Below are 24963 nucleotides of genomic sequence, written 5' to 3'. Positions count from 1 at the left end.
AGAACAAAATAATGCCGTTTGCAGCAACATGGGTGCAACTAGAGATGATCATGCTAAGTGAGATACGTCAGAAGGAGGAAGACTAAAGTCCTATGACAGCGCTTTCATACAGAATCTAAAATATACCACAAATACTTATCTACAAACCAGAAACAGACTCACAGATGTAGAGAACAGCCGGCTGCCGAGGGGGAGTCAGGGACGGAAGGAGCGGGAGTTTGGGGTTAGCGGATGCAAACTGTTACACACACAGCGGATAAACAAAGCCCTACTGCTTGGGCACAGGGAACTATACTTAACATCTGTGTAAACCGCAATGGAAAAGAATATGAAAAAGAATGTACGTATAGGTATAACTGAGTCGCTCTGCTGTGCAGCAGAAAAGAATACAGCATTGTAAATCAACTATATTTCAATTAAAAAAAAAAACACGCTGTTAGGCAGCAGCCTGGCTGTCCGTCCTGGGCAGGGCCTCTGAGAATCTGCTCACAGCTCTTCCCAGCTCCCACAGCCCCGTCCCTTCCTCATACTTCAAAGTCCACCTGTCCAGGTGAGCCCTCTCTGTCCCTCCTCCCTGCCCTTGCTTGGTGAATTCTTTTGCGTCTTTATTTTTTAAATGTTTTGAAACTTCTATACTCCAATCAGACAGGAGATCAGAGAAAACCACCTGACGAATCCCCACCTGCCCATGACACAGGTGCTCCCATTTCACAGATTTTCTTCAGCTCTTTTTGGAATAAATGAACCAAACAGACACAGCCCGAGCCTCACTCTGACCCTCCGTTTCCCTGAGGCACCCCCTCCCCCTGGCTTACCCATTCTCATGGCGTTTGATGTATTTTTGCTAATGGGTGTGTATGCATAACCAACAGATCATGTTATTTAGCCTGAAAATTTAGCTCTGATGTTACCGCTCTGTACCCTCATTGCTCTGCAAGTTGCCTTTCTCGCCCACCTTTGTGTTTGGAGACTTATTGGAAGGGCCAGTTTGTCTTGCCTGTGCATGCTGTCCACAGCTCTGCATGTCCTCAGCGGTGACATCAGACACAGGCCTGCAGGGGTGAGCCCAGGGCGTATTAAGGTCTGGCTACTTCTCTTGGCTTTACCAGACATAACCCACAGCAGGCTGTTAGTCCTCGGTTCCGCCCTCATCCCCCAGCTGCCGGACAGCTCCCCCAAACCACAGTTGGCTGACGCTGGGCCACCCTTCCAGATCCTGGGCACAGACAGGCAGAACCACCCCCTCCCCAGGCTCGCAGCATGGATTTTGAGGAACCTGCAAGTCTCGGAAGGCCGAGTCCTCACCTGAGCTTCAACTCTCTGACGCAGCTCTCAGCCTCAGGGCCAACCTGCCCTGTCCTGCCCCATCCCGAGGGAGCTGTGGGGTCCCCTGGCCGGCCCAGCCCAGGGGCACACTCCAGCATCTGCAGCAGCCTCCCAGAGATATCTTAAAAATCTTCCAGAGGCAATGATAAGAGAGAAGAAATCAGGATATGGGTTTGAGCCCCCAGAGGTGGAGAAGCTGGACAGGTAGGAGGGACTGGTAGACAGGTAGATGAGGTACATACCTGCCCTTTGGCAGAGCCGGAGGTAGGAGCTGGAGGAGGGGAGGAAGCCCTTGGGGCCCTCTGCCTGGTTGAGCGTGAGCCAAGTCTGACCCTACTCTAAGCGGGTTCGGGTTCTGTGTGGGGCTCGGAGGGCAGGCAGAGGCGCACCTGCCCCAGGGGAGCCCCACTCATGGACTATTGACTGAGCACCCCCCTGTGTGTAAGGCCCTGGGGACAGCTCCCTCCCCTTGACAGGGTCACAGTGAGTGGGGGAGGGGAGGAGTAAATGAGAGCAGAGTTTCCTAAGCCTCCTGGAACAATCACGAGTGGGGCTTCAAACGACAGAAATCTAGGCTCTCACCATTGGGAGGCCGGAAGTCTGAAATGGAGGTGTCAGCAGGACCAGGCTCCCTCCAGATGTTAGCAGCTCTGGGACGAGTCCTTCCTGCCCCTTCCAGCTCCCGCCGCTCCAGGTGTCCTCGGCCTGTGACTGTCTCCCTCTAGTCTCTGCCTCCATCCTCTCACGGCCTCCCTCTGCTTTCTCTCATAAGGGACACCTGGCCTCCGCTTCAAGGCCCACCCTAAATCCATGATGGTTCACCTGGAGATCCTTAACTAATTACAGCTCAGTTCAGTCGCTCAATCATGTCTGACTCTTTGCGACCCCATGGACTGAGGCACGCCAGGCTTTCCTGTCCATCACCAACTCCCAGATCCTATTCAAACTCATGTCCATCGAGTCGGTTGATGCCATCCAGCCATCTCATCCTCTGTCGTCCCCTTCTCCTCCTGCCTTCAATCTTTCCCAATATCGGGGTCTTTTCCAATGAGTCCGTTCTTCGCATCAGGTGGCCAAAGTATTGGGGTTTCAGCTTCAGCATCAGTCCTTCCAATAAATATTCAGGACTGATTTCCTTTAGGGTGGACTGGTTGGATCTCCTTGCAGTCCAAGAGACTCTCAAGAGTCTTCTCCAACACAACAGCTCAAAAGCATCAATTCTTTGGTGCTCAGCTTTCTTTAGAGTCCATCATTGACATCCATACATGACTACTGGAAAAACCATAGCTTTGACTAGATGGACCTTTGTTGGCAAAGTAATGTCTGTGCTTTTTAATATGCTGTCTAGGTAGGTCATAGCTACACCTTCAGTGAGCCTATTTCCAAATAAGGTCCTGCACACAGGTTCTGGGGGCTTCCCAGGTGACTCTAGTGGTAAAGAACCCGCCTGCCACTGCAAGAGACGTAAGAAACATGGGCTCAATCGCTGGGTCAGGAAGATTCCCCTGGAGGAGGGCATGGTAACCCACTCCAGTATTCTTACCTGGAGAATCCCAGGGACAGAGGAGCCTGGCAGGCTACAGTCCGTGGGGTTGCAAAGAGTCAGACACGACTGAGCTACTTCGCAAGCACGCACAGGTTCCGGGGCACAGGTGTATTAATATCTTTGGTGGACCACCATTCAACCAACTCCACAGGATATGGGGGACCTTCTTGAAGAAGCAGGTCAGAGCAGGAGCCCATCTTTCTAGGGGGAGAGTGGGGGCATTCAGACAGAGAGGAGGAAGGGTGCCGGATAGGGATCAGGGGTCCAAGGAGGAAGTGGACAGAGTCTCGAGTGGAAGGACAAGCAGGGCTCCTGGCCACCACCCCCTACCATTGGGAAATTTCCACTTGATCCCAGAGCAGTGAGGCGCTGAGGGGCGGGGATTAGCAAAGGACTGGGATGTAGCTGTAACTGGAGAGTGAAATTCCCTTGTAAGTTTCGGGTGGGCTTTTCTGATGGGCTAGACGAGCTAGAAGGCAATGGCACCCCACTCCAGTACTCTTGCCTGGAAAATCCCATGGATGGAGGAGCCTGGTAGGCTGCAGTCCATGGGGTCGCTAAGAGTTGGACATGACTGAGCGACTTCATTTTCACGTTTCACTTTCATCATTGGAGAAGGAAATGGCAACCCACTCCAGTGTTCTTGCCTGGAGAATCCCAGGGACGGGGGAGCCTGGTGGGCTGTCTATGGGGTCGCACAGAGTCGGACATGACTGATGCGACTTAGCAGCAGCAGCAGCAGCAGCAGACGAGCCATGAGAAGGAAGCTGAGGTACAGCCTGCCTGGCTGGCCACCCCCGACCCCACTCAGCCTGAGGGCAGAGCTCCCTCCCGTCTCTCAGTCTCTTGTGAGTCATGTCCTGGCAGCCGACCTTTTTTGGCTCTGTAGGCACCTCTCTTCTGTGACTCACTAACAAGCAGGGAACAGGAAGCAGCAGGGAGATGAGAACAGGGATAGCACATCCTGGGGCTGAGGGCAGCGGGAGGCCCCACCAGGGTGGCACCTGCAGCTGGGCAACCCCCTTGCCAGCCTCAGATAGCCCCCTGGAGAGTAAAGGTCTGTGGGGAGGCTGGCAAAGTTGAGAAGCAGAAGCCTCCTCTCAGGGATCAATCAGCAAAGAGCAATAACATCCCCCACCTCCCACCCCCTCACCACCTCCCTCGCCCCTCGCCCCTGGAGGGCACAGCAATCACTAGCACAGCAGCTATTGGCTGGTTTCCACGTAGATCTCCTCTGCCCTCCACCAGCCCGGTGCAAGTCCCCAGAGCTCAGGCATGGGCCTAGCACAGTGCCTGGTCACAGCAGAAGAGGTGTTTTTTTCAGGAAAGGGGGCGTGGGTCTTGGCACTCCTCCTACTGAGAGGTGGGGTCAAGTCCCCTTCCCTTGAATGTGAGGCGGGTGGTGCTCATGACCACCTCCCCCTAAAGTCCAGTGGAAATGCTGCCACGTAACCCCGGAGACTTGGTCAGAAAAGGACACACAGCCTCACCCAGGTCCCCCTGGGCTCTCACTCTGGGGAGGACTGGCTGCCATGCAAGCCCACAGCCCTTAATGAAGTTAAGGTCCACATGCACAATGAAACGCTATGCAGCCATAGCAAGGAATGAAATAATGCCATCTGCAGCAACACGGTGGACCTAGAGGTTATCGTACTAAGTGAAGTGAGCCAGACAGAGAAAGTCAACTATCATTATGTGGAATCTAGATTATGACACCAGTGAATTTATCTATGAAACAGAGACAGACTCACAGACGTGGAGAACAGGCTCACAGTTGCCAAGGGCAGGGGAGGGAGGGAGGGAGTGGGAGTCTGGGGTGTGGGGTGAGCGGAGGCAAACTATTACATATAGAATGGATGAAAACCAAGGTCCTGCTTATAGCACAGGGAACTAAATGCAGCGTCCTGTGTTAAACCATAATGGGAAAGAATATGGAAAAGAACGTAAGCATATGTGCGACAATCATTTTTCTCTACAGTAGAAATTACCACAACATTGTAAATCTACTATATTTCAATAAAATACATTTAAAACATTTTTTAAAAGGTCACAGCCTGATACATTGTGGCAGGAGGATGCGCTGGGTGCACTCAGCCACAGACCGGCCTTGGCTGCTGGCCGGGGGCCGAGTGAGCCGGCCAGCTTGAGCATCCAGACCAGTGGATCCGACCACAGCCAGAGGAGAGACCCTGCTAGGGAAAATCGCCCTGCTGAACCCTTCCTAAATCCCAGTTCTACAAATTCACGGGCCAAACAACACAGTGGTTGGTTTACACCATTCAGTTTGGGGGAACCCAGAATAGCTACTGAATGTCCAGTGTGTCAAGTAATTAAGAGTCTGAAGCAAGAGCTTGACCCCAAGACCTGCCAGACCCTGAGGGAGGCCAGACTGGGGCGCCCATGCCCTGGGCAGCATTGGGAGCAACTGAATGGAATCAGCTCCAGGCAGCACTACCAGATACCTTCTGGATGCTGGTTATGGGAGGCGGGGGGTGGGGGTGGAGTGGGGGGCTTGTTGGTGGCTCAGAAGGCAAAGAATCTGCCTGGGATGCAGGAAACCCAGTTTCTATTCCTGGATTGGGAAGATCCCCTGGAGAAGGGAATGGCAACCCACTCCAGCATTCTTGTCTGGAGAATCCCATGTACAGAGGAGCCTGGTGGGCTACACTCCATGGGGTTGCAAACAGTCAGACACAACTGAGTGACCAACACTTTCACTCTCAATGACATAAAGGCAAGGTCTCTCTGCCCTTGAGGACATCAAGATCCCATCAGCCAAGTTCTGAAATCCCAGCAAAGGCCTGAGCTGCAGTTATCAACTAAAACCCCAGCTCCCTGACGCATAAACCCAGCTCCACCCTCTCTGCCCTTCTTGGCAAACATCCCCCAGGAGGCTTTGTCCCTGGTTTCATTTTCCCTAGACCCCTTAGCCGGCTTCCCTCCTCCCCTTCACACCTCAGATGTTACCTCTTCAGAGAAGCCCTCCTTGATGCCCCTAACCAGCCCTAGTGCCTTTATAATTTTCTTCCTGAGGGGGCTTATCTACATGTGTAATTATCCAAGCTCTCTGACCAGCGCTAAAAGCCAGGAAGCCGGAGACCTACTTTGGCTCCCTCTGTTCTACGTTTAGGAAAAACTAGGGCACCCAGAGCTGTCAAGACTGAGTGGCAGGCCTGATGGGATGATGACCGAGCCCTGCCAGACATCCTCATAATCCTCACTGCTCCTTAATGATTTCAAGGATAAGGAAGCTGAGGCTCAGAGAGGTTAACCAACCTGCCCAATGTCGCCCAGCCGTGAGCAGAGGAGCCTGGCTGAGGACGGGCCCTGGGCTGCCTCGGGCCTTGCCCACATCTTGCAGGATTCCTTCCTGGTCTCCCCGCCCCACTCACAGCTCCTCCAAAGCAGGCTGTGCATCTGAAACTCCTCTGGCCTGCTTCTGCACTCCCAGCAGGGCTGGCGTGCTGGAAATCTCGTTTTGAAGCTCAATCTCAGAAAGCATGTCATAGCCCAGCTGAAGGGGGATGCCTTCTCGCAGCTTTCCCTGAATCCACAGAGTGGAGGGGTCTGACCACACAAGACATGTCACAATCCCACCGTCTCATCACTATTTCGGGGTTGGGCCTCCCCCGCTCCGGTCCTGAGCCACAGCACCAGGGCCACCCAGAGACTCAGGTTCGAATCCCAGCTCTCCCACCTGCCAGCTGGGAGGCCACAGGTGAATCACTGAGTCTCTCTGAGCCTCGATTTCCATAAAATGGGGATGCAAACAGCACCTTTTTTTTTTTTGGCCACACCATGTATGGCATGTGGGGTCTTAGTTCCCCAACCAGGACTCAAACCCATGCCCCCTGCACTAGGAATTCAAGAGTCCTAACCACTGGACTCCCAGAGAAATCCCAAACGGCACCAACTTCTTACGGTTATTGCTAAAATCGAACAAGGTATGGAATATGAATACAACCAGCCCCCAATAGCTCTGTGAAGGCCAATTAAAATCTGAAATGACAACCGCCTTCATTTTTCCAGGAAAGAGAGAAGCTTTATAACACCAATCACACAGCCTTGTTTTTTGAAAAACAAAAAAACTGTTTATTTCTGTAAACCATTTTGAGTGTGGATGCTCTTGACGACCCCAACGCAGCACAGACTTCCCCCAACGAAATGAGCAAGGAAAAGAGAAAAAGAACGCTACCAAACGTGCTCATGAACAACCAAGCCAATCGCATCTTTCTTTGACAAAAAAGGAAATCCTTGGGCCGCTCTGATGCCACCGAGGATTAAACCCACAGACTCTCTGGTCCCTCGAGGGCGGGGCTCCCACCGCACACGCTCTGTCCCCTGCTCTGTTTGCTGACTGGCTGGACCTCAGTTCCCATCCCACACCCTGGGCCTCTCTCCCTAACATCCTCATCACTTGGAGAGCCCGGGACGTGACCCCTGAAAGACTCCTCCTGTTGAATCTGGACTTAGACCTTTGCCCCCCACTCCACAACATCGTGAGATTTCCATCAAGAGGGTGGGAACGGGCCACTTCAGACCGATGGCAAAGCCAGGCAACTTTTAAGGCAAATATTCTCTCTTCTCTTCTGGTCTGAGTCAGGCCTGCGCTTCTCTCCATCGAGCACCATCTCGGATGGGCATGGAGCTTAGGCAACTTGGAATGGGGGGATGGGGGGGACCCTGGAGCGACTCTCAGGAGCATGAGCCTGGCCAGCGGGATGCATGTGTGCTTGTAAAGGCCGCTGTTGAGGGCACGGCTCCCGGCACAGCCGTTGCCTCAGCGGGAAGCAGGCAGGCGCCAAGGAGAACCGAGATAGCAGCGTGACCCAGGTGCCAGAAGCGACACGAGGTTGGTGGGTGAAGCCGGACAGGCTGCTTGTGCGTCAGAGAAATATCAGGAAAGGGTCACCGCAGGAGGCGCCTCTGATCTGATGATGTGGTGACCTTGGCATCAAAATGATTTTTCTTTAGAATAAGAAAGAAGGGCGGGGAGAAAGAATAAAAGAGAAAAGAAAGATGTTCAATGAGCTTCAGGGTCTAGGACACAGCAGGTGCACAAGGGAAGTGGGGAGGGGAGCTGGATTTTGGACGGGGTGGTGGGCTTCGCCTCTCATCGCGTCTCCTCTCCCTGGTGGGCTGGTGGGCTGGTAGCTGAGGCTGCGGCCCCCTCCCCTGGGGAGCAGGCAGATGACTTTGGCAAGGGGCGGGGTGTGCGGGGGGTTACTCCGTCTGGGCATCGTAATTGGCTCCACCCGCCTTCTTGAGCTCATTCTTGATGAAATCTTCCTCCAGCTCCTTCCGATCACTGATCACAAACTCTTTGGCGAAATTCTGCAGGAACAAAACAAAACACAGAGTTCCCGTTAAAAGAGAGGGGACGGGATGTGAGTGTTGCTCAGGCAACACACCAGGAAGTCTTGGCAACTAAAATACTAAGAAATGATCAAAACGAAAATCTGGGGGCAGAACGGTTCTGCAGAGGGATAAAACAAAAACGTGGCCAGAGACCAGGAAATCAGAGATCCCGAGAGCACGCAGAAAGGCCAGGGTCAGGTCTGGGTTCAGATTCTGGCTCTGTCGTTTTCCAACTCTGTGGCCTTGAGCAAGTTCCTTCAACGCTCCGTGCCTCCACTTCCTCATCTGAAAACCCATCTTGTTAGGAGAATAACAGAAGAGGAGGTTGGAAAGGTAGGCTGGTCTACTGGTCAATGTTTAACACCAGGCTCTCTCACAAAAGGGGTTAGGGGTGGATGGTAGCCTTCCACCCATTTCCAAGGCTGGCATAAATCTCCCAACATTGGCTGATTACAAACTACCAACGGGGGCTTGTAAGTGGAGCTGGGAAGAGACGCGTGACTGGCTGTCGTCAGCTGGTACAAGGTCGCTTCAGACACTCCTGTGAAGTGAGGCCTCTGGTCCTAGGTCTGAGTGATCAGCCCAGACACTGGGTGCAGTGAAGGCTGTACAGGGCTCTCCAGCCACACTCAGTTACTTGAAGGTGAAGGAACTGCTTGCATTCACTCAACAAACACGGTGCCATGAGATGGGGCTGTGGTGATGAGCCAAACGGCCATAGCTGCTGTGGTATGCATGTGTCCACCATAAAAGCCCGCAGACCCAGCACACACGAGGTGCTCGCAAATGTGTGTGGCTTGAATGAGTGAAGCGGGTGATCTAAGCCATGAAGAGTCAACAGGTATTTGAATACATGCATTATAAAACTGCCATAAGGAAAATGTCAGGATGGTGACAGGTAAGAATACGGAGAAGTTACCAATATACGAATAACACGTCTGAAGGCCAGAACATCATCCACATTAAAAAAAAGAGTCCGTGAGGAAATAATGTAAACGGTGACCACTGTATACAACGGGCCTAAGTGACCAGGCAGTGCCACACATTAACAAACTTAATTCTTAAAACCTTTTAGCATGACTCGGCGATTCTACTCCCAGGTAGCTACCCAACAGAAATGAAAGCATATGTCCACACAAACACTTGTAATCACAAACATTCATGGCAACGTTATTCATAACAGTCAAAAAGTGGAAACTACTCAAATGCCCATCAACACATGAAAGGGTAAACAAAATAGGGTCTATCCATATGATGGAATGCTGCTGCTGCTGCTGCTAAGTCGCTTCAGTCGTGTCCGACTCTTAACGACCCCACAGACTGTAGCCCACCAGGCTCCTCTGCCCAAGAGTACTGATTCTCCAATGCAAGAAAGTGAAAAGTGAAAGGAGTGGGTTGCCATTTCGACTTCTCCAATGCATGATTCTCCAGGCAAGAGTAAAAGTGAATGCATGAAAGTGAAAAGTGAAAGTGAAGTTGCTGTCATGTCCGACTCTTAACGACCCCACAGACTGTAGCCCACCAGGCTCCTCTGCCCATGGGATTTTCCAGGCAAGAGTACTGGAGTGGGTTGCCATTGCCTTCTCCAATGGAATATTACTCAGTCATAAAAAGGAGTGAGGTGCTGATTCAGGCTACAACAGGGATGAACCTTAAAACCATTATGCTCAAAAAAAAAAGAACGAACCATTACGCTCAGTGAGAGAAGCCAGATGTGAAAGACCACATATTGTATGATTCCGTTTATATGAAAGGTCTAGAAAAGGCAAACCCAGAGAGACAAAAGGAGCTAGAGATTGGAACAGAAAAAGATGGAAATGCTCGGAAATTGAATGGCAATAATAGTTGCACAACCCTGTAAATTTACTAAAAATAACTGAACTGGAGACTTAGGGTGAGTTAATTTTGTGGTGTGTAAATTATATCATAATAAAGCTGCTTTAAAAACAAATCCTGTAATATATTAATAATCAATATTATTTCCATTGTGAAGATGACAAAACAAAGGCTGGAGATAACGACAGTTGCCCAAAGTCACATGGCTAGCAGGTACAGCTGACTCTAAAGCTGGCCTTCTTCTTTTTATTTTACTTTTGTATTATTTTACTTTCGGCTGCACTGGGTCCTCATTGCTGGGCACGGGCTTCTCACTGCGGTGGCTCCTCTCGTTGCAGAGCACAGGCTCTAGGCGCACAGGCTCAGTAGCTGGGGTGCAGGGACTTAGTTGCTCCACAGCAAGTGGAATCTTCCTGGACCAGGGATCAAACCCACGCCCCCCGCATTCGCAGACGGATTCCTTTCCCCTGCACCACGATGGAAGTCCTGAAGCTGGCCTTCTTAAAAGTGTCACCATCTCCTTTAGGAGTGATGAAAGTATTTTGGAACTGGATACAGGTAGTCTGTACAACACTGTGGAGGTACTAAATGCCACTGAATTGTATAGTCTTTAATGGTGGTTAATTTTATGGTATGTGAGTTTCACCTCGATTTTTAAAAGAGGGAGAAAGAAACAAAAAAGAATAAACCAGAAACAACCTCAAGGTCAAGTTGCACAATATTAAGACAAAACATGCCAAGCCACCAAGAATACTAACAGGAAGGAGGAAAGGGGAGGTTAACGTTTATCAAGCAACTAATAGGTGCCAGGTGCAGCCTCACACATTTTCTCGGTTATCCTCCTTCAGTATATTAGCTTTTTTTTTTGTTTTTAAAGATAAGTTCCACGGGCTGGACTTGGAGACATTGTGTAATCAGCCCAGATGACTAAATATCCTTTTCTATTCCCAGTCTGCCATGCTGTGCTGCTAAGGGTCTGTGTAAGTCATCAGCACAGAGTGAACACAGCAGAACGGCAGAGCCAGAAAGGGGAACCCAGAAAAAAATAAGGTGTTTCTCAACCTGAGCCCCAGCAGCAGGGGGAGGGGCGAAGAGCAAACCCGGAGGAGGAAGCCCCACAGCTCAAGATGCCTACAGAAGGAAGTCCAAAGTTCCTCTGCCCCGTGATAGCTATATATGGCTATCTAGAGAAACAAGAACACTCGCGCTTGTGTCTGTTAGCCATTAGACAACCTAGATTAAGAAGAGGTTTCATAAGGTCTAAGAAATCCACAGTGCAAGTGGACACAGCACCGTCCCCCTTAAAACCACAAGTATATGGGAAATCGAATCATAGCTAAAGGAGCAAGCCAGGGTAGCAGGACCCAGTGAAATACAGTATAACAATAAATGTAAATGAACAAAATTACGTTAAAAAAAATCTACGTCTCAAACTGCAAAAATAAAACTCAAACCCTATACATTTGGGAATTTGAGACATGCTTAAAACCAAAATTTTTTGACACGTTTGCCAAAACCAATTCTTTCGAACCAAAGTACAGAGACAAGCAGCCTCATCTGTCCCTACTATTGGAATCAACTCCCTCCCTCCAGAGGGCAGACAGGAAGTGGCCGGCCACATAGAGGTGGTCCTGGCGGGCCTGGAGGGGCTCCCCCACCACAGGATGTTGGGGTGGAGTTTGTGGAAGGCAGAGGCTTCAAAAAGGTGAGATCCCCTCAGGGTGTGGACTCCACAAAAAGTCCCCCAAAGGTCTGAGTCAACCTAAACTCAACCCCAAATGACTGTACATTTCTCCACCTCCGTTCCTTCCAGGGTCCTCACAGAGCGGGCATTCAACATGGCAAGGGAGGCGCCACCACCTCTGGGGAGTGGGCTTAAATGTCAGCTTTCAAAAACAGGCAGAAACAGCAAAAATGATTCTGTGGACAGCCAGACCTCAATGTAGGAGCAAAGCCCACGACCTGAGGGGCCTGCAAGGACTCGCCCACACTGAAAACCACAAAGAACACGTCTACAGAAAGCAGGCCCCCCCGCCCCGGCCCTGCCATGCGCACACCCTGGACTCTCAACCGCAGTCCCTGGCACCCTCCAGGTACCACCAACACCTCCCGGAGAAGAGGCAGGCCACACGGAGGCTGCAAGCGGCAGGGCGCAAGTCCTTGCGGAAAGGAAAACAGCACGGCCCAGAGCAACGCTAACACATAGGGAATCGTAAATTTGCTAGAAGCCACACCGAAACAAGTGATTTTGTTCTCCATACTTAATCTCAAAAAGCCAGTGCACTCAGCACACAGCAGTGTGACAAGCCAGGCTTTCCACGCTCTGCGGCCACACGTGGCCAGTGGCAGTCCAGGTCCAGAGAGAACAGGAAAGAGCCTGAAGGAATAACGTGCTCAGGGACTTCCCTGGTGGTCCAGGGGCTAAGACTACACGCTCCCAGTTCAGGGGACCTGGGTTCGTTCCCTGGTCAGGAAACTAGATCCCACATGCCACAGCTACGAGTTCGAATGTTGTGACTTAAGATCTAGTGAGCTGCAGCTGAGACCAGAGCAGCTGAAAGAATAAATAATGAAATACGTATGGCTGAGTTCCTTTGCCGTGCACCTGAAACTATCAACATTGTTAATCGGCTACCCTTCAATATAAAATAAAAAGTTAAAAAAACAAAAAAGAATAATGTGCTCAGTCAAGCAGACACATTAACCATAAAATATCAGAGCTGATCTGGGTCGGGGGGAGGAGAGCCTTCCAGGGCAGGAGTGGGTGGCTGCTGGATCCATGTCTTGATCTGGACGGTAGTTTCATGGGTGTGCACAAAAATTCCAAATTTTAGAATTCATAAATTCATCAAACTGTACACCTTAGATATATGTGTTCTCCTCTATGTGTACCTTGGTTAACCAAAGAAAGTCAGGGTGAGGGAGTATTGAGCTGAAAGAGCCTTTGACACCCTGACATTCACCCCCTCATTTGATAGAGAATAAGGAAGAGACCCAGAGAGGGGGAGTGATTCGTCCCAGGGCACAGCAGCATCATACTGGGGCCCGGGGGATAGGCCCTCTCGCCGCGACATACTACCCGGTGGGCTGCGCGTCCCTCCCACGCCAGCAGCCATCACATCCTTCAGGCTGCCAGAGCCACATGCCAAGGACTTCAAAGCAACACGGGCTGGCCTGGGGGCACTGTGACCTAGAGTTCTAGAAAGATCTTTGTCATGTCTGGGAACTCGGTGTCCCTGGCTGACAGCCTGCAGACAGGGTCTCTCCCTTTTCTGCCAGGGCAGGACTTCTCAAAGGAAGACACCTCATCCAGCTAACCAGGACTCCTAGATGGCTTGCAGACACACACTGAGCAAATTCAGGACACATTCTGTCCCCGGGATGTTTCTCAAGAGCATTTAAGCTCATGCTTCAAAGACAGAGGATGGACATCGGTCTGCTTCCAAGGCGGGCAACTCTAGAGAAGGACAAGGATTAGGAAGTGGTGCTCTATATACAGTCAAGAATCTATTTGCAAGGCTGGTCTAAAAAGTGCGTATTATAGTTTCCCATCCTTGGTTTTAAATCATCTCACTTTTATTACTTTTGAAATACTATTTATTTGGCTATGCTGGTCTTAGTTGCAGCAGTCGGGATCTTCGGATCTTCTTTGCAGTATGTGGGTTCTTTAGCTGCGTCATGCCAGCTCTTAGTTGTACGGGGAATCTAGTTCCCCGACCAGGGATTGAACCCAGCTCCCCTGCATCAGGAGAGTGGAGCTTTGGCCACTGGACTGCCGGAGAAGTCCCAAAATCATCTTGGTTTTAAATAGCTCCCAACTGCCTGGGTTTAAGCCCCCGCTTCGGTCCTAAAATGTACTGGGAGTGGCCTGGGCCACATACTGAGATGGCTGCCCATGTGCATTTCCAGCAGCCTGACCCTCCCCAGAAACTTACCCTCCTGACCCTCAGTTTCCTCTCTCAGGTGGGGATGGTAAGAGGACCTACATCCTGTAAGGATCTGATGAGTGTGCCTAGTACAGAGCAAGTGCTCAAGAATGGTTAGGTAATATTTCACAAGATCATGGATTTTCTTCATTCTCAAGATTGTTAGGGCAGTCTGTGAGCTCTAAAGAAGTTTTCTGAAATGCTCAGAGCAAATGTATGCTGCTGCTGCTGCTGCTAAGTCGCTTCAGTCATGTGACCCCATAGACGGCAGCCCACCAGGCTCCCCCGTCCCTGGGATTCTCCAGGCAAGAATATGAGTGGGTTGCCATTTCCTTCTCCAATGCATGAAAGTGAAAAGTGAAAGTGAAGTTGCTCAGTCGTGTCTGACTCTTTGCGACCCCATGGACTGCAGCCTACAGGGCTCCTCCGTCCATGGGATTTCCCAGGCAAGAGTACTGGAGTGGGGTGCCATTGCCTTCTCCAGAGCAAGTGTATAGGGCGTGGCTAAGTTCCCTTTCCCTCACCCACACTGACTTCTCCATCCTCACTGTTTACTTTTTAATGAAGGGAAGTCTGGGGAATTTCTCAGAATAAGCAGGAGAGTGACACAGGCTCTCCTCGCCCTTGCAGAAGGAAGACAGCAAGTCCAGCTGCTCACTCAAAAGCTGGGGACAGAATTAGCCATGGGAAGACAGAGAGGAGGTCCGTGGGGGCAGAAGTGTGTCTGGTCTTCTACCCAGAACATAAGGACCATGATAAGTTGCTACCCTACACAGAGAACACAGGTGCCGGGAAAGTCTGGAGAGAAAAAGTGAGTTAAGCCTGTGATGCCAGTAATGCCCATTTCTACAAGGTGGCGCCAGGGAAAAGAGGTGACCTTCATCATATCCTAAGATAACGAGAGTTAATGCAAATCATTCTTCCAATTAACACCTGCCTACTAAACATCTATATATGCCAGACACTCTCTGAGGCCCTGGGAAGTTAAAATCTGATACTAACAGGTCCCTCTGACAGTCTCAGAGCAGAGAAAAAGAACCAGGAGGGCTCTAAAAGGCCCTGCAGGAAGCAGTCAATGGCTCTAGGCCCTGGTCTCCATCTCCATGAAAGAAGTGGTCTGGATGGTGGGTCTGTCATCTCTTTCCCCACCAGCCATCCTTGGGTTTGCACCTGAGCCTCCAGAGCCCACGGGACAAAGTTCCACCTTGGACACCAGAATCCAAGGAGCAGTGAGAGAAACCAGCACAGAAATGTCAACTTTGGGATTTGAGTATGACTTTCAAAAAGAAGGTTGTGTGCTGGCTTCAGGCCCATCCCAAACTCTTGCAAAAATGGGGGGATGGTACCTCCCCTGCCACCTGTGTGAGGTGGGGCAGTGTGTGTAGGCAGTGAGATGGGGCAGAGGGTGGATGGGACACATGCTGGCCACAATAATGTATCTTTTCCCCAAGTGGGCGAAGATTAATTATAAACCAAAGACCTTGGCGTGCTGAACAAAAGCAACTGGTCCCCAGCAGCCTGCACCTTGCTAAGAGAAAAGGCACCCTCCAAGGAACATGGGCCAGAAGAAAACACACAGCTTCAAACCTGCCAACCCCTCCTGGGCCCCCTACACCTTCCCTCCTACAACTATTCTGCAGAGTCTCAGAGACCAAGGTTTTAAAAGTCCTTCTAGTGGGGTATATTTACTAAAAAAGAAAAGGTTCCTGTAACCGGCATGAGTCATCACAGACAAGGGGAAAATCAAGCAGGTTGTTTGGGAACGCAGGCACCTGCATCATTGTCACAGGTCAGGAATGACACAACCCTATTTCACTCAGGAGGGGACAAAGGACGAGAGAGCAGCATGTGGTGGCATGCCGAGTGGACTCAAGGTAACTGTCCAACACTGACCACGGATATTTACAAGAGCCCCGACTCCACTCTGCCTGATTTCTGACAAGGCTCCATCAAGATCAAGGGTGGTAAGAATGTGGGAATTGGGGGCTTCCCTGGTGGTCCAGTGGTCCCCTGCACTGCAGGGGACATGAGTTCAATCCCTGGCTAAGGATCTAAAATCCTGCATGCCATGGGGCAACTAAACCCAAGCACTGCAATGAAAAATCTGCATGACACAACAAGACCCTAAGTGCAGCAAGTAAGAGCCAACACAGCCAGATAAAGAAATATATATAAAAAAAGAAGGCAGGAACAAGCTCCACTCTCTCCTCTGGTACCCACGGCAGACATCACAAACCAGTCACGGCACTTTCCCCACTGAGTCCAGACTTAACCTCAGAATCCTTCTTAATCCACACCTCCAAATAGCCCCTGCTATCAATCAACTGACAAGAAATATTAATCCAGTTTAGGACTTCAATTTCTGCCTGGTTGAAGCTGTGGCTAACATTTCTTTCTTTTTTTAACTTGGAGTATAACTGCTTGAGAAAACCATAGTTCAAAATGACAGATGTACCCCAGTGTTCACTGCAGCACCATTTACACAATAGCCAGGACATGGGAACAATCTGAATATCCATTAACAGATGCACGCATAAAGAAGATGTGGTACATATATGCAATGGAATATTGCTCAACCATAAAAAGTGGTTAGTATTTCTTGCTCCTCAGCAATATTCACTTTTGGGAATTTTTCCCAAAGGAAAAACTCAACAGAATTAAAAAAAAATTACAACATGTATATTCACAGATGTTCACTGTCAGTAAATACCAGACTGCTTCCACTTTTCAACAAAAGTTGAGTAAATAAGTAAGTAGCACCTACATTGAACAGTTCCTACACGGCAGGCACTTAGGATACACAGTATTTTATTTAATTTTTACAATTCTATGAGTTAGATATTATCATCCCCAATTTTCAGAGGAAGCTGAAGCTCAGGGAAGTGAAACAGCTGGCACAAGGTCACACACATCATGGGGTGGGGCTGAGACCCAAACCCATGTTTAACTCCACACCAAGTCTTCATCAGGGGGATGAAAACCACACACACACACACACACACACAACCCCACATCCACTGAACAGAATAGTATTCAGCCATTAAAATTACGAAAACTGAAAACATCTATGAAATGTTACATAGAAGGACCCTGAACCTCTGCAATGTTTTGTAATAACACGTATCATGCGCCCAGGGCTCCAGGGGAATTAGCAGGCTTAGCTGTGTGATTAACCATCACTCGAAGTGAAGCACAGTGAAGTCGCTCAGTCGTGTCCAACTCTTTGCGACCCCATGGACTGTAGCCTACCAGGCTCCTCCGTCCATGGGATTTTTCCAGGCAAGAGTCCTGGAGTGGGTTGCCATTTCCTTCTCCAGGGGATCTTTCCGACCCAGGGATTGAACGTGGGTCTCCTGCATTGTAGACAGACGCTTTACCGTCTGAGCCACCAGGGAAGTCCTTAATTTTGTCCTAACCAATTTTTCAGCGCCTGGGGATAAACCACCATAGGGGAAAGAACAGAGAGCCTGGAGCTTGTTCTAGGAGGGACTCTCAAAAGGCAGGGTCCTGGGGATAAACTACCACAAGAGAAGGACAGAGGCAGGGGGTGTCCCGCAAGGCAAGAGACTGAGGGAGGGAAGATCTGAAAGGCTCAGAGGTCCAGGGCACAGGCAGCCTTCTCAACAGCACCACTGGGTGTGCGGGTCACACTTGGGGACCTCTCTGGACTCAGCGCTTGGGCTCCTTCAGTAAAGACCTGCACGGCTCTAATCTGATGTCCCCAGTCCCTGGAAACCGTCTGCTGTGAGTGTCAGGAATCACTGTGTGGACATCAGGAGGCCCACCACTGCAGGGGTGGGGGGTGGCGGCAGGCAGGCACCACGCCAAGGCTGGCTGGCCCAGGGCTGGGACCCATCTGGGATTTTTTAGTGACGGGAACCCAGCCACAACCTACTGGCAGAGCTCTCAACTTGTGAAAGCGACTTGCATTTACATGCCGGGCTCAGGGTGTGGGCATCTTCCTCTTTCTCCCATGAGCTTTTAACCTCTTGGTAGCAAGAGCATAGAACCACGTTCCCCACTGCCCTCCCCTGAATAAAATGACCTCTGAGCCCCATCACCTGGCTTCTGTCTTGACACTCATCCTTGGCTTGAGGTGGCACCCCTCCAAGCCTCAGTTTCCTCATCTGCATGTTGGACACATCATGACACCTGCCCCTCCACACAGGATCCCGGCACCACCATTCACAGGTAGCTTGGGACTTTAGTGTGTGTGTGTGTGTGTGTGTGTTATATCTGGTTGTGCCAGACCTTGGTTGTGGCATATAGGATCTAGTTTCCCAACCGTGCATCAAACCCACGCCCCTTGTATTGGGAACATGGAGTCTTAGCCACTGAACCACCAGGCAAGTCCCTATGTTTTCAATACAGGATTCGATCACCGGAAAGCCCCCTTGCGTGAGTCCAGGCCCAGGTGAAACACATGAGCACAAAAAGCCCTTTCTGGTTCTGAGAAGAATAAACAGCCAAACCACAGGCTTGAAGAAGCATAAAACTCCCCATGAGGTAGAGGTAAGAGAAGTCGCTTCAGTCGTGTCCGACTCTGTGTGACCCCAAAGACGACAGCCCATCAAGCTCCACCTTCCCTGGGATTCTCTAGGCAAGAACACTGGAGTGGGTTGCCATTTCCTTCTCCAATGCATGAAAGTGAAAAGTGAAAGTGAAGTCGCTCAGTCTTTGACTTAGCGACCCCATGGACTGCAGCCTACCAGGCTCCTCTGTCCATGGGATTTTCCAGGCAAGAGTACTGGAGTGGGGTGCCATTGCCTTCTCCGAAAACTCCCCATAAAAACAGCCTTTTCAAAGAGGGATGAGGCATCTAAGCTGGTCCCCGAGTGGCGGGCAGCACTGATGCTCTGCACGCGGGGGCAGCAGCCCTGTAAATCTCCTGACACCAAGGTACACAGGTTCTCCCCGCTGATCCAAACAGCTCTCACCTCTGCTTTCCACTGAAACAAAAGAAGAGCCTGTGGAAATTCCAATTCACCTTCAAGCCCCTCCCTGAGTGTAAATGGCTTCTACAACTTAATTCAGCCCGAAGAGCAGTTGTTGAACATTTACTAGCTTTTGTCCTAGAATACAGAGAAGGCAATGGCACCCCACTCCAGTACTCTTGCCTGGAAAATCCCATGGATGGAGGAGCCTGGTAGGCTGCAGTCCATGGGGTCGCTAGGAGTCGGACATGACTGAGCGACTTCACTTTCACTTTTCACTTTCATGCATTGGAGAAGGAAATGGCAACCCACTCCGGTGTTCTTGCCTGGAGAATCCCAGGGACGGGGGAGCCTGGTGGGCTGCCGTCTGTGGGGTCGCACAGAGTCGGACACGACTGAAGCGACTTAGCAGCAGCAGCAGCAGCAGCAGCAGTCCTAGAATAAGGCACAGACTAGAGCCTACGTGAACAGATCTATTTCTTCACATTTTAGCATGTTTTAGTACTTTTCTAGGTACGAGAAATGCAAATAAAGCAGCCATGGTCCTTGCCCTTGAGATTACTTTCTCGGGCCATTTAATTATAATTCAAGGAATTTGAGCTACAGGACAAACACAGGAGCAATTAATTCTGATTGAGGCTGGTAGGAGAATGGGATTAAAAAATCAGGGTTGTCTTAATGTTAATTTTTGTTTTTCATGTGTCTGTTTTTCACCTGTGTGTTCTATTTGGGAAAATTTCTATTCATATTTTGGCCTACTTTTGTTTTCTGAGATTTGTGTGTTCTCTTTTTTTGACAAGAAGGAAAGCAAAGAAACATCAGAGACATCTGTTAGATTTCACTCATTCAGCAATAATGTGTGTGACTTTTTTTCTGCATGGAATCGTAGTTCATAGTACTGAAAGTATATGTTCTAAAAGTTTATACTATGGATAATGTAATGGCCACATGCATTATACGTGTTTTCAATAAATCTGTTTTATTCACATTTGTTAAAAAAAAAAATCAGGGTTGTGAAGGATGATAGGCGTTCATCAGTCACTAAAAGGAGAAACCTTTTCATTTTGTTTTTCTTTCATCCTTCCAACAGCTATGTGAGAATCTACATTCTCTTTAAGTGAGAACAGCTTCTACGGATAAAGTTACTTGCCCGAGGTCCTAGGGCGAAGGGGCTTCCCTTGTGGCTTAGCCGGTAAAGAATTCGCCTACAATGCAGGAGACCTGGATTCGATCCCTGTGTTGGGAAGATCCCCTGGAGAAGGGAAAGGCTACCCACTCCAGTATTCTGGCCTAGAGAATTCTGTGGACTGTTATAGTCAGTCCATGGGGACGCAAAGAGTCGGACACAACTGAGCGACTTTCACTTTCACTAGGGCGAAAGGTTAATAAAGCTGGAATATCAACTTGGATCTCACTCCCCTTAGGCCCATGATCTCTTCCATTTGACACAGCAGTATTTAAAAAAGAAAGAAACACTGTGCAATGATGTTCAGTTTCCAGTTTCAAAAAAAAAAAAGTTCTAACATCAAGGAAGATTAAGAACCAGGTCAGTATTTTTAAAAATAAATGTAAGATGTTTGTTTCCTGCAGATCTTCTCAGAGCCTTTAACGTGTCATGCGAGTCTATAAAAGTAGCTTCCAAAAGGTATGTTGGCCTCAGAACATTCTTCTTGGTGCTAGAGGACTTTGGGAAACGTGTAGTGGGCTGAAGTGGCAGAGTCGGGGTCCCTAGCCAGTCTGCAAGCACAGGGGACCTTTAGCAAATTCCCCAACTTTCCCCAGTCCTCAGACTCCTCATCTATAAAATGCAGATGATGGCAGAACTGGCCTTGTGAAGAAGAAATAATTTCAATATGTGGAAAGTCCTTCAAAGTGCCAGGCGTAAGGCAAGGGCACAGTAAAACTCTTGTTATTAATATAACTACCACACTTGTACATAAACATGACCCTCCTGGAAGGGAGTTAGGACATCTGGTCCTGGCCCTGTGGGTGGACGGGTCCAGCGTGTAAACTGCCCCTGCTCCTGGGGTTCAGAAGCCTTCAGGATACACGTTACACTGCTGGCTCCATGCAGTCACTGACAGGCCCGTCCTTCCCACCTTCACTTTCCCTTAGAGGAAACACTCCCTGCTGTTCTCTTCCCAGAGCTGAAAGCTGAGATGTACCTCCGGGTAATTGGTTCCGTGAGCATTCATATGATGTTCAAAAATAAAAAAAGAGATAAAAGGACCACGTGAGTACAGAGCTTCTGCAAGGCCAGCACAATGCTCCATCGACCGAGTCCGTTTCTAAATCGAGACAGCCTGGCCCGGCGCAGGCTGGTCTCTGACGGGGCTGCTGCATTGTCCCTCTCACCCTGCAGCGGCGCCGGGACAATGGGCTGGGTGTTGTGTCGCCGGCACCAGCCAGGCATTTCTGTGCGGCAGACAACGGCTGTGGCGAGGCAGCCACGCACCCTGTCCACTCAGCGCATTCCAGGCCCAAGTCTGGGTGCCACCCTCGCCCAGGCTGGCACCCCGCTGCTGCCCCCAGCCTTGCTGGCCTCGTCCTGTTCTCCACCAGCCTCAGAGGCTGCTCAGAATCTCAGCCTGGCTCTGAACACAGACTAGGGACCCGCCATCAAACCTCCTGACTTTTGACTCCTCGGGGCTCCAGACCCGGGCCGGCTGCTTGTTAGCCATGGCTTGATGCAAGTCTTATTGCTCAGGGCTACGCTTAGGGTTACTCTCCTAGCTGATGCACCTAGGCACAGGCCCTAGGTGAGGTTCGGATTGTTTTGAAGTTAGCACCAGCAAAGGTGAGTGAGGCTGGAACCTTCCTGTGTTGCTGATGGATGTTGACTTTTGTCCAAGCCATTTGTAAGAGTTAGGCAGGATGGTTCAAAAGTAAGATTCATGCCCCAGGTCAGGGACTCAGCATGTGGACCTGTCAGCCCCCAGGGAAACTAGAAAGCTGTGTATCACAGTGGTGTCGAACCAGGAAAGCTGGGAGTAATCGCAACTACACTCCCAGGATGCTGCCAGACACTGTTCTAATTGCATTTCCTGATAGTCGCTCATTCAATCCCCACAACAACCCCAGGAGGCAGATACTATACCAGCCCTGCTTCGGACATCAGGCCCAGAGGAGAGCAACTTGCCCGGGGCTGCACACTGAACAGCAGGGCTGAAACCTGAACTCACTCCATCTGGCTCCAAAGGCTACACTCCCAGACCCCTGCACGGCACACTGTCTCTTCTACTGACAAAGTAAAAGGTTCCTTTAAAAGTAATACACTATGATAAACAAAGTACCCCCTAAACAAATGAAACTATTTCAGAATATGTACAAACAGGACACAGCAGGTCAACTCATCCAATTCTTTTTTTTTTTTAAGAAAAAAAATTTTTTTTGATGTGGATCATTTTTAAAGTCTTTATTGAATTTGTTACAAGATTGTTTCTGTTTTCTGTTTTGGTGTTTTGGCCAGGAGGCATGTGGGATCTTAGCTCTCCAATCAAGGATTGAACCCACACCTTCCGCACTGGAAGGCAAAGTCAACGGCCAGGGAAGTCCCAATCCAACTTATTTTTAAATGAGGAAACTGAGGTCCAGGAAGGGAGAGCGACTTGCCCACGAGCAGGCAGGTGGCATAAAGACCCATGCTTCTTGATTTCAGCGGCTCTACATTCATTTATGGGCTTCCCCGGTGGTGCAGTGGTAAAGAATTCACCTGCCAATGCAGGAGATACAGGTTCGATCCCTGGGTCAGGAAGGTCCTCTGGAGGAGAAAACGGCAACCTACTCCAATATTCTTGCCTGGAGAATCCCATGGACAGAGGAGCCTGGTGGGCTACAATTCACGGGGTTGCAAAGAGTCGGACTTGACTCACCAACCGAACAACAACATTCATTTACATGCTCTACAGACAGGGAAGTCTGGCGTGCTGCAGTCCATGGGGTCTCAAAGAGTCGGACACGACTGAGCAACTGAACTGAACTGAACGTTTCATACAAAGCATAAGGATGTGGAGTAGTTTTATTATTACTAAAAAAAGGCCAGGAATAATCTTAAATTAAAACTCAATCCATTTATTCTTCACATGGAAATAGTGGTAAAAGGCAGCTGGGGATGTGATCCTGTCCCCAAGATAAGGAATCCAGAATGGCCATCTGGAGACCCCTTAAAGAACATCTGCTCTGAGTGCCCCCCCGACTAAGCAGAGGGGAAAACTGACCTGCCAGCATCAGCAAGATTTTAATGACTGTCGGAAGATACCATTACAGCAGTAAAATCGACCCTCTGTAACATAAATGGCTGTATTTACAACTGTAGTATAAATGTGAGGTCTTGTAACAGTTTCAGGTAATAAACCTTTTTAAATGAAGAGGTGGGAAATGCAAAAGGTAATGGTCAAAATATCACATTGCACCTGCAGTTCAAGATCAAGCAAGCATCCGCTATGCTCTTCATATACCAGCATCCTTTTCTTTTAACAACTGGAATCAGTTCGGAGCTGCCAGTCATGAGGCTCCACACCTCCCGGCCCCACAGGACATGCATGTGACCTCAGCTGGGCCAACTGGATCGCTTTAAGGGAATGACTGACACTAAGGGAGGAGGAGTCTCTCTTCCCCCGGGATCAAGACCCAGAACAGCCACCAGGCCTGGACCATTTCTCCTGCTGCAGAGGCCACCTGGGGCCAAACACAGAGGAGAGAGAAAAGAGAAAAGAAGAGAAGCTACGGCTCAGCTCTGGATCCAGCCACACCGCAAGCGGGCAACCCCTGCAACTCCTAGTTCAGAGAGCCAAGCAATTCCCATTTTGCTGCAATATGTTAGAGTTTACAAACAAATGAATTATAATCAATACTCCCAACTGAAGTCTTTCCACCAAAAAATCATATTTCCCCAAACCACTCTCCACCCATTTCACCAAACTGAGAAGAGTTTTAGATGTAACAGGAACTCTGCAAACTGCTACTAGGGACAGAGTTTCCTTTGGGGGTGATTTTAAAAGCTCTGGAATTTTTGGACAATGGCGGTGACCGCCCAACATAAATGTATGTCACACCACTGAACGGCACACCAAAAGGGCTAACATCTTACGTTATTTCATTTTACCACAGTCTTAAAAGTGGAAAGAAAACAGGGGTTCTGCAGGATTCAAAGACCGCCCCCACTGGATGCGCCCCAGCAAACACCCTCTCCCAGTGCGTGCTGTTCTTCCGGCCATGCCGGGCTGGCTGATGAGAGGGCTAAGCGTGGATGGTGGACTCCAGCGGGAGACCTCTGATCGTGGACATGCATTCTTCTGCGTTTTCCATTCTATTGCCACAAAGGAGACCCTTGAAAGCTGGTTAACCATTAAAGCCTCCAACTGTCTAGGAGAAAAACAGCCCGAGGGGTTGAGTAGGCGGCTGCCCAAAGAAAGGGTGCCAGTCCTGGACAGGGTGCCAACTGCAGTATTCGCTGGTAATGCTGATTAGACTAGGAAGTGAATGACATTTATGGAACATTTGCCACATCCCAGGCATAGTGCTAGCCCTTTAGGAGGTAATTTGACAGCCTATACCTTTTTATGTTCAATATATATCTATTTTTTAATTTTTGGCTCAAATATTTTAAAATTTCATTTTATTTATTTTTGGCCACATCAGCACACATGGGAACTTAGTTCTCTGGCCAGGAATTGAACCTGTGCCCCCTGCACTGGATGGGAAGAGTCTTAACCACTGGGCCACCAGGGAAGTCCTAACCTATTCCTTTTTAAAGGGATTTTCACCCCTGTTAACTCCAGAACACTCCCCCTCCTGAAAGGCGCGTTAAAGAAACAGTTCAGTGTAGGGCGGGAAGGAGCTGAACGTATTAAAATGCTGGTTGGAACGTATTATTTATAACAATAAAAATGGGAAGCAACTAAGAGGCCAACACCGAGGGGATTTTCAATCCATCACAGTACACTTGCGAAACCGGACTTGTTGGCAGCCAGAAGAACGTTCATTACAAAGACTCTGCAGACACATAATTTACGTAATTATGTTATGTTAGGAAAAA

At 49.6% G+C, this 24963-nt stretch overlaps 1 protein-coding gene across 1 annotated transcript in view; it reads right to left on the bottom strand.

Moving 5' to 3' along the window:
- Nucleotides 1-6937: 6937 nt before the first annotated feature.
- Nucleotides 6938-24963, bottom strand: part of COTL1 (coactosin like F-actin binding protein 1) — a 44470-nt gene continuing 26444 nt past the window's right edge. Inside the window, 1 exon segment of the mRNA XM_005892458.2 lies at nucleotides 6938-8206. Within this exon segment, the coding sequence (XP_005892520.2) occupies nucleotides 8096-8206 (111 nt within the window). The 3' untranslated portion in view covers nucleotides 6938-8095.

This window comes from Bos mutus, chromosome 18 (genome assembly GCF_027580195.1).
Source record: "Bos mutus isolate GX-2022 chromosome 18, NWIPB_WYAK_1.1, whole genome shotgun sequence".
Lineage (NCBI taxonomy): Eukaryota > Metazoa > Chordata > Mammalia > Artiodactyla > Bovidae > Bos > Bos mutus.
The sequence above is the reverse complement of the archived record's forward strand: the minus strand, read 5'-3'. Positions and strand labels throughout refer to the sequence as shown.